At 36.8% G+C, this 12854-nt stretch overlaps 1 protein-coding gene across 3 annotated transcripts in view; it reads left to right on the top strand.

Annotated features, from left to right (window-relative positions):
• The window catches only part of TASP1 (taspase 1), a 279716-nt gene that overhangs the window by 74701 nt on the left and 192161 nt on the right, over positions 1 to 12854 (top strand). For all 3 annotated transcript variants that reach the window (XR_013961358.1, XM_080683016.1, XM_080683017.1), the window contains one exon: positions 3458 to 3537. Coding sequence is in view for 2 of the 3 variants with exons in the window: in XM_080683016.1 (XP_080539142.1) it covers positions 3458 to 3537 (80 nt within the window). In the remaining variant the exon portion in view is untranslated. The remainder of the gene's footprint in view (positions 1 to 3457; positions 3538 to 12854) is intronic.

Genomic DNA, 12854 nt, shown 5'->3' with positions numbered 1-12854 from the left:
TGTGTTTCAATCTGTCATTGTCGATTGTGAATTTGGTTGACCCTTCTATTATAGAGAAAGGGCGAACAATGATATTAAAATATTTCTTCTAATTAATTTTCTTTCAATGTGCATGAATTTGTGCACTGGGCCAATAGTGTATTAATAATTGATGAAATAGGTTGATGATCCATTTAGTTCATTACACTATTCTCTAAAATGTATGTTTGAAAATTTCTGTAATATTTTTTAAAAAAGAGTTAAATTCTTATTTTTTAAATTTGTTTGTGTTATTTCCCAATATAGCAAGTTCTTCTTTATTTGTACTTTATGTCTGTAAGCTTTACTTAATAGCTACTAATTTGTCTGCCCTCAATTTTGTATATTTGTGATGAACCAAGAAGTGATAGATAAAATAAATAAAAATCAGTTTTTAAGTCCAAAGCAGAAGCTCTCATTTTCTCCTATATCTTTTTCATCTAATAAAGAATTTGATTATTGGGGTCCAGGAGCATTCTTGAGTTTTCTAAATCACTAAGTTACACAATTTTAGATTCTTGGTTCTTTGCAAATGGGTGGTTCTCATCCATAAGATTGTAAGTCTCGTCAATGTGTTTGCCCAGATAGCCCTTCTTGGGACCTTTGGCTGTGTTAGGCTTGCAGCAGCACCTACAGCTCAGCTTCCTGAAGGTGTTAACCATTCCACCTCAGGGCTGGCCTCCCTAGAGTGCTACTGCTTTTTGTTTTATATCACTTTAGACTTGTCTTAATGTAAGTTAAGGTGGGTATAACAGAAGGAAAACGTTGTCCTTTAGGGTTTTTTGACACCCTACTTTATTTTTAATATCTCGTCAATGTTTATTTAGTTCTTATTGTGCTTTAGATACTATTCTAAATGCTTGGGATTATCCAAGAAAACACAAAGATTCCCATTCTTATGAAGTTTATAGTTTATTTAGGGAAGACAGAAATAAACTATATAATATATAAATTATAAAGTACATGGTATGGTATAAGGTGGAAAAAAGAAAAAATGTAAAAGCAGAATGAGGGCTTGGGAGTACTGGATAAGGGAGTGCAGTGTGTTGGGGTGCAGTTTTAAGTAGGTTTTATCAAGCACAGATTACTGGAGCAGATGAGGGAAATCAGCCTTTGGGAGAGCCTGATAGAGAGTAGTTAGGATGAAGGCCCTGAGGCAGGAGCCTCCATGGCATGTTTGAGTTTTTATAAGAGGCTGGAGTAAAATTAGCAAGGGGGCAACAGAAATAAGAGATAAGGTGAGGGGTATCAAGGATCAGATCACTTGGGAGAATTTGTAGATTCTTGTGAAAACTCCAGTTTTTACACTAGAGTGCTCATGAAAGGTTTTGCAGTTTTTGAGAAGACGAATGTCATTATCTGACATGCTTTCCAAGGATGTCAGTGGCTGGTGAGAATATACTGGGGCAGAGGCAGAGCAAGGCAAGTATGAAAATAGTGAGGCCTTTGCAACAATCCAGGTAGCAGGTGATGGTGGCTCAGACCAAGGTGTTAGTAGTGGAGGTGGGGAAAAATGGTCAGATTTTGGGTAAATTGTAAAGGTAGTATTCAATAGGTGTTTTTTTTTTTAAAACTTGATTGAGGTGAAACTTTTCTAAAAGTTTTCTCCTTGGAGAGTCAGAAGAGAGAGAAATTTGAATTGGTACTGCATTTAATGTTCTGGAAAGTTTTTTTTTTTGACATGTGTAGTGTTTTTTTTTTGTCTTTTTTTTGGCAAAAGCTTATGTAGCTTCACAGGATCTTTTAGTGATTTCAGAAGCAGTTATTCCATTTTGTGTGATGATGAACTATTAGACAAGTAATTTTTATAGTAATTTAAGGTCTGATATTCAGTATTCTTATTAATAAGATGGCATCCAAATATTCACTTCCTATGAATATTGTAAAATACCCAAATTACTTAAAAACTTGCATAGCAGACAATGGCAAGTGGATTTTATTTAGAATCAAATCTATGAGTGACTATGAAACGAAAGATAAAACTAAGAATATTTTGTAAATTGCCATTGATTCCATATACTGGGATTGAACCCAAAATGATCAGTGGGTCTGCAGAGAATACTAGATTCAGCTCCAAATGTCTGTCCTGATCATTTAGTTTATTATTTCAGCATCTCTTTTACATCTTTGCATGAAGAGAAGTCATTTCTTATATCCAAATTCTGTTTCTAGTAGAAGGAAGTACTAAAAATGCTGTCAAGACAGCTCAACTCACATCCAAGTTCCTATTTCAGTTATTCTTCCATATGAACTCTATGTGGCAGCTTTTCTTTGCAGTTTCTTTGCTGTGTTTTTCATCTGATACAAGAATTGGAGAAACTGTTTTATATTTTCAGAATCCTTTAGAATTTTTTTTAAAGTGGAAGTTTGAAGAGGTAAAGTTGTTTATTCCAGTTGGCCCTTCCTCCTCTCTTTTTTCAGTGCCCCCTCCATCCCCATCTTTATGTACATTGGAAAACAGTTATTGGGCTTAACCGTTTAGTTTGTCATTGGAACCATTTGGGTATGTTTCTGAGTGTCTACTTAGATTTTGTTTTGCCAGTCTGTCACCGATCTTCTTACTAACAATCAAATCTAAAGACTTCAATATGTATTGCTTTGAGTTTTTAGTGTTGGAATGATTAAAAGAATAGAAACAAAAAATAGGGAACAGCAAACTAATGAGTAGGCACTTGTTCAAGGAATCCATTACTAGCTGGCTGAGATCTTTAAGGAGTTGGCTATGGAAGGAGATGAAGTGACTGATTATAATGGTAACTGCTTGCTATTATGTGTTAGAAAATGGGGTGGTTAATTATCCTGCATGCTATTTGAAACCTTTGAAAATAAGTCTTTTAGAGCTGGCTAATAGTATTCCTTTATTTACTTTCTTATGTTCAAATGTGCAGTTTGAGGCTTAAAAATTACTTTTGGGACATCACAGTACTTTACTTGCCACAGTAAAAATGATCCTGAGGGTCAGGTATATATTTTTGTTACATCAAGGCTTAGAAATGTAAGCACATCTCATTAGTTTAGGGCTTTTCTAGATGTACCCACTCATTTTGAGTTATGCCAGGTGTTGTATTAGGTAAGAATACCATATCTGAAGACATTCACTTAAACTTTGACTCATAATCAGATTAAATAGATCTTGTGATGTCAGCTGAGAACCATGTTGATCCAAAGCAAATCTTAATATTTTCCACTGGGAAATCAACTACTATGTTGGGTTTTACTTATTAGTTATTACAAATGAAATAACATTTATTTCTCTAACTTGGAAAAAATTTTAAAGAATTTTTTTGGCATATAGCCATATTATTATTTCAAAGAAGTCTAAAATTATATCTCTATGCAAAACTTTTTTTTTTTCAGTTGCCTTACTATATTACTTAATTGAATATGTAGGGGAAGATGACACTGGGAATTTTTAAAAGAATAATTTTTCTGTTGTTAGCTTTTTAGTTGGAGAAGGAGCCTACAGATGGGCAGTAGATCATGGAATACCTTCTTGCCCTCCTAACATCATGACCACAAGTGAGTAAAAACTTTTCAAAATTAAGCTATATTAGCATATATACCTGAGAGTGTTACATTGCTTTTGACCCAGATAGTACTGATATTTAAGGAAGAAAGCTTATATGTTGAAATATTTCTAGTTAAAAGACACATAGAAAATTATTTGCTTTTAAGCTATGTTTATATTCCTGAGGTCCCTGCATTTCTTCTTCTTCTTCTTCTTTTTTTAAAAAATACTTTTATTTATTTTTAGAGAGAGAGGAAGGGAGAAGGAGAGAGAAAGAGAAACATTGATGTGAGAGCAGAACATCGATCGGCTGCCTCCTGCATGCTCCCTATCCTGGATCTAGCCTGTGACCTGGGCAAGTACCCTGACCAGAATTGAACCAGCAAACTTTTGGTGCATGGGACAACACCCAACCAACTGAGCCAAACTGGTCTGGGCCCTGCATTGCTTTATCATGTTTTTATAGAAGTATTGCTAAAAGGATTTCTTTTAGGTTACTTAAAATAATTACTAACAATAAAACCATAATACCACCCCCTCAGAGAGCGAGGAGGAAACAGATCATCATTTAGCTGTCTCTGAGATGAGGAAGGCCTTTCTATGTAACAAGTGTAAGAGAAGGAAAAACAAAAGTGACTGTGGGAGTTAAAACTGAAAAAACACGTATCATAAATATGACAAAAGCATACATATTCTTAATCTGTGAAAAGGTTTACCTAATTAAGAACCACACAAAAACATGAAATATTCCCGTAGAAAAATGGTCAAAAGTCATAAGTAGGTAATTTAACTAATACGGAAATTTATATCAAAATTAGTACATGTTAAATTTGTTCTCTTAATTTGTGAGAGTTAAAAAATATTGCATTATTACTGGTAAATGTGTGGTGAACTGAACATCATATATTGTAGCTACAAATGTAAATTGGCAGAAATTTTGAAGGATAGCTAAGTAGTATAGATCAAGAGCCTTAAACATATTCTGCTTCTAGGAACTTGTCATTAGAGATACAAAGGTTTATATAGAAGGGTGCAGTGCTCCACCTAACTGAGCTACACCGGCCAGGAAAATTTTGTTTTTCTTGGAGACACCTCACCTAGCACCTTAAGTCTAGAGTGGATGCTTACTAGGCCTGCTGTGTATTTGTCATTGCTGGTCTTCACCTCACCATCATTTGGGATTCCCTCTTCCTCTCTCCAAAATCACATTATCTGTTTCCTGAATCTCCTTAGTTTTTTTTTTCTTATTTTGCTGCAAGACTAGAAATAATTTTCTCTTAGGCTTTTAAAGAAATTGTTTTTATTTTTAAATTTTCAGCCTTGCTATTCAGTCCTTTGGCATTTTTTTCCTTTTTTTCTTTTTTTTTATTGTTTGAAGTATTACATATAGTAGTACATATATCTCCTTTTTTTTTCCCCATTGACCTTCCCCCATCCTCCCCTACCCCCTGTCGCATGCCCTCATCCCACCCCCTGCCCCAGTGTCTTGTGTCCATTGGTGTGCTTATATGCATGCATACAAGTCCTTTGGTTGATTTATTTCCCTCCCTCCCCAACACTCCCCAGCCTTCCTGCTGTAATTTGAAAGTCTGTTTGGTGCTTTACTGCCTCTATATCTATCTTTTTGTTCATCAGGTTATAGTGTTCTTTATTTTCCATAAATGAGTGAGATCATGTGGTATTTTTCTTTCATTGTGTGGCTTATTTCACTTAACATAATGCTCTCCAGGTCCATCCATGCTGCTGCAAATGGTAAAAGTTCCTTCTTTTTTATAGCAGCATAGTATTCCATTGTACCATAGTAGATGTACCATAGTTTTCTAATCCACTCATCTGTGGATGGGCATTTAGGCTGTTTCCAAATCTTAGCTATGGTGAATTGTGCTGCTATGAACATAGGGGTGCATATATCCTTTCTGATTGGTGTTTCTAGTTTCTTGGGATATATTCCTAGAAGTGGAATTACTGTGTCAATGGCAGTTCTATTAGTCCTTTGGCATTTTGAGTCCCAGTTTTTTGTCGTGTATTCCTTCTCTTTGGAAGTAAGCTCTTAATTCCCATGTTCTTATTAACACAATGAAGCATCTTGGGATGGGTCTTTTTTATTCAGCATTCTGGGTACTCATTTTGTACTTTCAGTGTGGAGAGTCATTACTTCAGTTTTGGGGAAATTAAAAAAATAGTATACTAATCTCTTCCTCTATCCTTCTTCAATTTTATTTTTCTAGTTTCTATAAATTAAATGGTAGATTTTGCTCCAATCCTTTGATTCTTTTAAAAAAATTAATTAAATTTTTTTTTTTAATTTCTGTTTTTTGTCCTACTGTCTTGGAAGTTTCTTTAATTTTATCTCCTAAATCTTTTAATTGTGATGAATTTGTAATTTTGGTTTTCATAGTTTTTGTTGTTGTTAATCCTCACCTGAGGATATTTTTTCCTTTGACTTTTAGAAAGCGTGGAAAGGAGGGAAGGAGGGAAGGTGGGAGAGAGGGAGAGAGAGAAACAGATATGAAAGAGACACATTGATTGGTTGCCTCCCGAATGTGCCTTGACAAGGCCAGGGATCGAACCTGCAATTCAGGTATGTGCCCTTGACTGGGAGTTGAATCCATGAGCGTTTGGGTATGTGGGGCAATGCTCTATCCATTTAGCAGCGCTGGCCAGGGCTGGTTTTCATAGTTTTAATTTCTCGAGATTCATCTGTGATTAATACTTTTAAAAGTAGTGTCCTGTTCTCGGTTCATATACTTAATATGTATTTTGGCTTATCTCTTAGGATATAATTCTTTAAGTTTTGTTCTTACCGGCTGTTTTTCTTTTTGCTGTCTTATTTTTTTGTTTCAGACCCCCATACATGTTAGTCAATTTCCTCAACCATATAATGACCCTCTGCTGTTTTCATACTCATAAGTGTGGCACTTAAAAGCCATTTGGAAGCTTTGTTTGTGAGGACAGGTCTGGGTGACCTCAAGGGGGATGGTGTGATCATGCTTTTTTAGTTGTGGGAATTCCCAGTTCCCCCAACAAAACCAAATGTCTATATGTTTTTCTTTTGTATTAGTTAGAGAGAAATCTTCCAGATCTGGCAGGGCAATAGCCAGGATTCTGGTTTAGATCAAGGGAATGGGCTAAAGGACTTACCTTTTTTTTTTTTTTTTTAAGACTTTTTATATAAATCCCAGTTTTAAGTAGAACCCTGATACCTGCCCCCAGGCTGTACTTGATGTCCACTTATTTAGGGCCCTCTGGTTTAGCCTCTCCAGTGTTAACCTCATGTTTCCTGCAAGCAGGAGGGGATTAGGCATCTATCTGTTTCTTATTACAGCTTCTGCCAGTTTGTCCATTTTCAGTTTCAACCTGGCTTTCAGAGGTAACAGGTGCTTTCTGTTTGGAGCTCTTCTGATGGTTTTTGGTCAGAAATTAGCTTACTTTGGAAGAGATTAGTTTGATTAGTGTTGTCTTGGCTACTAGTCATCGGGATTTGTCTTTCTCTACTCAGTTACTGTGGATTCATCCATTTGCTTTCTGCTTTCTAGCATTAGGTTGGTATTGCCCTCCTCATTGTTATCATCCCAATGTATGTCAGTCTTTTGTCCCTTTAAATTTCTTTTTGGTAAGGTTTTAGTAGAGTAGAGATGAACTTGCTCTTGTGCTCAGCCAGTTTTAATTATTTTGTACTTCTTATTAATTCAGAACATTTATATAAAAAGGTGTTATAAAACAGCTATTACTAGATATTTTGCAGATGACAAAATATTTTGACTATACATTAGTGTTTTGTGCTTATAACAAGAAATATATATATACACCCTCCACCCCCCCACACACATATTGCTATAGATTTCTTGTGACTTACATAAGCAATTAACAAGAATAAATAAGGTATTTGAAAGTTAAGTGATATATTCATCTATTTCTTGCAAAAAAGAATAGTGTTGATCTATAGTGAATTTAGTAGTAGAAATTATGCTCTTCCATTGCTTTCAGAATCACATTAACCATCCTTGGCCTCCAAAATCAGCCAGCACCCTTTTTGAGCTTAGCTCCTTCTTGCTGAGCAACCATGTGCTCCCAAACTTATCTTAATTATTCCACTGAGGTGGAGGCTACCATCAACTAACTGCCTGGTCTACATGCATCTGCAGGCCTCCTGCACCTACCTCTCTCTGGGCTTCTGTTTTAACCACGAGGATGTGGCTCTGAAGAGCCTGGGCCACTTCTTCTGCCAGTTGGTGGAGGAGAAGTGGGAGGGTGCCTATTGTCTCTTGATGCAAAACAAGTGTGGTGGCTGTGCCCTCTTCCACGATGTACAGAAACCTCCCTAAATGAGCGGGGCAAAACTCAGCACACCATGGAAGCTGCCAAGGTCCTGCAGAGGAACCTGAGCCAGGCCCTTTTGGATCTGAATGCCGTAGGTCCTACCCACAGTTTCATTATCTGAAAAATCTTTATTTTTGCCTTTAATTTTAAAATATATTTTTTTGTTGAATGCAGTCTTCTAGGTTGGCGGGAGTTTTCTTTTGTACTTCTTATTCATTATTTTTTTTATTGTGGTAAAATATACATAAGTTAAAATTTACTAGCTTAACAGTTTTAATTCAGTGGTACTAGGCACATTCACAGTGTTGTGTAACCATCATGGATTTCCACAACATATTCATCCCAAACAGAAATTTTGTACCTGTCAAACAAGTACTCATTCTCCTTGTTTGTGAGCCCCTAGAAATCTCTAGTCTATTTTTTCCTCTCTGAATTTGTCTATTTTAGGGCCCTCCTATAAGTGGAGTCATACTGTTACTGGCATTGGGGTTCTTGGGTTCCCCAAGATAGAAATCGAGAGGAAATCCCAGAGAAATCCCCAATCAGATTTTATTAAGCTTATGCTCAAGCACAAGGGAGATAGCACAGAGGAAAGGAAGGTCCTCTGAACTGGCTCGTGGAAGGGGAAGTGGGGGAGACTGGCTCTGCTTGGCTTCCTTTTATATGCTGGGGACAAAGTGGGCTTCTGCGAAAAGGCGGGCGTTTTGAAAAAGGCAGGCTTGCAGAATTTTCCATTTCAGGGTTGGTTGACTTCCTTTTCCAGCTGCATTGCGTGGCACTGTTGGAGCAAGATGGCAGACTGCTCATTGCTGCCACCCTAGGAAGGTCCTATAGGTCAAACCTTAATCAGTTGTACCTGCAGGTCAGTAGTTTAAGCAGGTAGTTAGAAGGGAGATAAAATTAGATACTGCATTTTTGAATGGGAGTGAAGGGGTGGTGACATTTTTGTGGTCAGCTTACCTCAATTTTCTTTTGATCACCTAATTTTCACTTCGCTTCCTGGGCACCTGGTATTTTCTGTTTTCAGGCCCAAGTTCCTATGCTGTCTCAATACAATGTCCTTTTGTGTCTGCCTTTTTCACTTAGCATGTTTTCAGGGTTCACCCATGTTGTAGTATGTTTCAGAATTTTGTTCTGTCTTATAATTGAAGGGAGGAAGGGAGAGGGAGAGAGTGATAGAAACATCAATGATGAGAGAGTGAGAAAGGAAGAGAGTGGTAGAAACATCAATGATGAGAGAGTGAGAGAGGGGGAGAGTGATAGAAACATCAATGATGAGAGAGACTCATTGATTGGCTGCCTCCTGCATGTCCCCCACTGGGGGCCAAGCCCACAATCTGGGCATGTGCCCTGACTGGGAATTGAACTATGACCTCCTGGTTTATAGGTTGATGCCCAACCACTGAGCCACATCAGCCGGGTATCTTTTAGCACTTTTGATGATGCCAGTACATTATCTTCTAGATTACTTTGGTATGATTGGAAGTCAGACATTATTTTTATTATTGTTTCCCTGTATGCGATGTGTTTTCTTTTTTCTCTTAACTGCTTTTAAGAATTACTCATTTATCTTTGGTTTTCAGCATTTTAAACATGATATGCTTAGGTGTGGTTTCTTTGTGCCTAGTTTTTACTGTGCTTGTTGAATCTGTGGGTTACAGTTTTTAATCAAATAAGGAAAAACTTCTCAGACTTTTTGTTTGTTTTTTAGTGTTTTCTCTCATTTGTTTCTAGGATTTCAGTTCTACTTACATTAAAATATTTTGTGCTGCCACTTGTTATTGAAGCTCTTACTTTTTCATCCTTTTTTCTCTGTGTTTTCTGGATTCTCCATAGAAATAGAACCAATAGAAGATCTATCTTTCTGTTTGTCTGTCTGCCTATCTATTTATCTACTCACCTTAAAAGATTTATTATGAACGATTAGTAGTTATGAAGGCTGACAAGTCCCAGGATCTTCAGGGTCAGTCAAGAAGCTGGATTTTCAATCCAAGTCCAAAGGCCTGAGAACCAGGAGGGCCAGTCATGTAGTTCCATTATGAAGGCTGGCAGGTTTGAGACCCAGGAAACGCTGATGTTTTAGCTCAAGAACAGAGGCAAATAAAAGTCCATGTTCCAGTAGGAAGGTAGTCAGGCAAAAGGAATTCTCTCTTACTTAGGGGAGAGTTTACATTTTAGTTCTATGAATGCTTTCAACTGATTGAATAAGGTCCACCTACATTAGGTAGGGCAATCTGCTTTACTCAGACTACCAATTTAAATGTTAATCTCACCCTCATCAAACACACCTTTACAGACATATCTAGAATAATATTTGACCAAATATCTGGGTACCTGCTACACACTCAAGTTGACAGAAAATTAACCATTACACTTTCATTTGTATGAATTCTGTTGAATTGTCTTAAAGTTCACTAATCTTTTCTTCATCATTAATATTGTCTAATATTAATCTTATGTAATGATTTTAAAAAATATAAAATATAGCTTTCAGTTATAAAGTTCCATTTTTAAAATACAATTTCCATCTCTCTCAAAATTCCCATGTCTTCACTCATTATACTCATTGTTAACATATTTATTATTGTTATTTTAAAATTCTTGACTACTAATTCTGAAATCTAGGTCATCTGGGTCAATTTCTTTTAAAAAAATAAATTTATTAGGGTGACATTGGTCAACATGAACATATAGGTTTCAGGTGTGAATTTCTATTGTTACAAGATCTGTACATTGTACCTTGTGTCCACCACCCAAAGTCAAATCTCCTGTGGGTCAATCCATTGATAGATTTTTTTTCCCCTCTTGACTTTGGATCATATCTTCCTGTTTAGTTGCAGATCTCATAATTGTTTATATTGCAACTCAGGCATTGTGGATGATACATTTTAGAGACTATGGATTTGTTATCTTCATTTAAATGATGTTGAGTTTTATCCTAGCATGTAATTAAATTATTTGCAGATAACCTTGATGTTGTCACAGCCTGGTTTTAAGCTTTGTTAAACTGAGTCTATTTTAATTTTGTTCTTAAACCTAGACTTGTTTTCTTTTTTTCTTTCAAAGCTTTTATTTATTTTACCCTTATTTTGAAAATTTATCTTTATTGTTGAAAGTATTATATATGTCTCCCTTTTTTCCCCCATTCGTTCCCTCCACCATCTCTGCTCCCCTCCCCCAACCCATCCCTTAGGCCTTTACAACATTATTGTCTGTGTCCATGGATATTTATTTATTTATTCCTAAGATATATGTATAGGCCTTTCTGGGGTTTCCGTGAAAAGTCTCAAACTTTAAACTTTGTCTCTCCTATGGTGAGCATTTACCAAAACTCTGTCAGCATTTTTGCTATTGTTTTCCTCACTCTACTCTAGGGAACCCTGTAGCCATTTTCCATTCTTTTATCTTCACCTCTGAAATTCTGATCTATATGTATAAAAGCCTAAGCGACTGTTCGGTCAACCAGTAGCTATGATGCTCACTGACCACCAGGGGGCAGACGCTCAATGCAGGAGCTTCCCCCTGGTGGTCATTGGGCTCCCACAGCCAACCTCCCGCAGCCAGCCAACCTCCTGCAGTCCCTCCCCTTGGCTGGCCGGCCCCAATCAGCCCTATCAGGACTGGGCAAGACAGTCCTATCAGCCCCGATAACCAGCCAGGCCGAGGAACCCCACCCATGCATGAATTCGTGCACCGGGCCTCTAGTTAAATATATACATTACATTATCTTCCTTGTTTCTTAATCTTCTGTGTTTTTCATCATTTTATCTTTTTAGGTACATTCTGGGTAAATTTTTTTCTGCTCAGGCTTTTAATTTACCAATTTCTTTTTTTTATATCCTGTCAACTACCAAGCACATACATTGAGATTTTAAGTTTGGTTATCTGCTTTTTCATTTCTAGAAGTTCTATTTTTTTAAGAATCTGTAATTTAATTTACTTTATAGTATGAAATAGATATGTTTACATGTTTTTTGTTTACTCTTTAATCATTATAAGGATACTTGCTTTATATTGTGCCTGATAATTTCATTATATGTGGTACACATTGACATTTTCTTCTTCTTATTATTATTCATGGTGCCTTATTTCCTTGGCTCCTGATTATCTTTGACTGTATGATTATTATTGCCCTTAAATAATTATTTGTGTAGACTCACCCATGGCCTAGGATGAAGGTATCTTTTTCCAGATGTTATTTTTTGCTTTTTCTTTTGCCAAGTGTGTGTGTACTGTGAATGGAAAAAACACTCTTTTTCTTTCTCTTTTACTTGCATATTACTGTTACACTCACAACTCCCTGTATCACTTTTGATATAACATGTGGGAGTTTTGTACACCAACCAATTCTCTGTACCATCCAGGTGTCCTGCAATTCAATTTAATTTTGACACTAACTGGAGTTAGTACAAACTCCACAGGTTAAGGGTTCAGTCCCATAAGATTGCACTTTCCCTTTAGATGCCAATCACAAGCCCGGGTTGTCACCTGTGCTTCCAACTGACTGGCTATACATTAGAAGTTCCCATGGCCCCCTTTTTGCTAGAGTGTCTCAGAAAACACTGGAAAACAGTTTACTTACTGGATTGCCAGTTTATTACAAAGCATATTAGAGGATATGAATGAACTGCCAGAATTAGAGATAGATACATAGGACAAGGTCTGGAAGGGTCCTGAGTGCAGGACCTTCTGTCCTTGTGGAGTTGGCAAGTACCACCTTCCCAACACATAGATGTATTCAGCCACCTGGAAGCTCTCCAGGCTTTGTACTTTAGCGATTTTTATGGAGTTTTCATCATGTAGGCATGATAGTACATTAATCAATAGCCAATCCCTATCTCCTTCCTGAGGATGGGATAAGGCTGGATGAAAGTTCCAAGTTTTTAATCATGGCTTTTTCTTTCTGGTGACCCATTCCCATCCTGAAGCTATTCAGAAGCCCACCAAGAGTTGCCTCATCAGAACAAAAGACATATCATCCTGGAAATTCCAAGAGAGTTAGGAGCTT

The sequence above is a fragment of the Plecotus auritus genome (assembly GCF_963455305.1).
Source record: "Plecotus auritus genome assembly, chromosome: 8".
Lineage (NCBI taxonomy): Eukaryota > Metazoa > Chordata > Mammalia > Chiroptera > Vespertilionidae > Plecotus > Plecotus auritus.
This window is presented reverse-complemented; position numbering and strand designations above follow the sequence as displayed.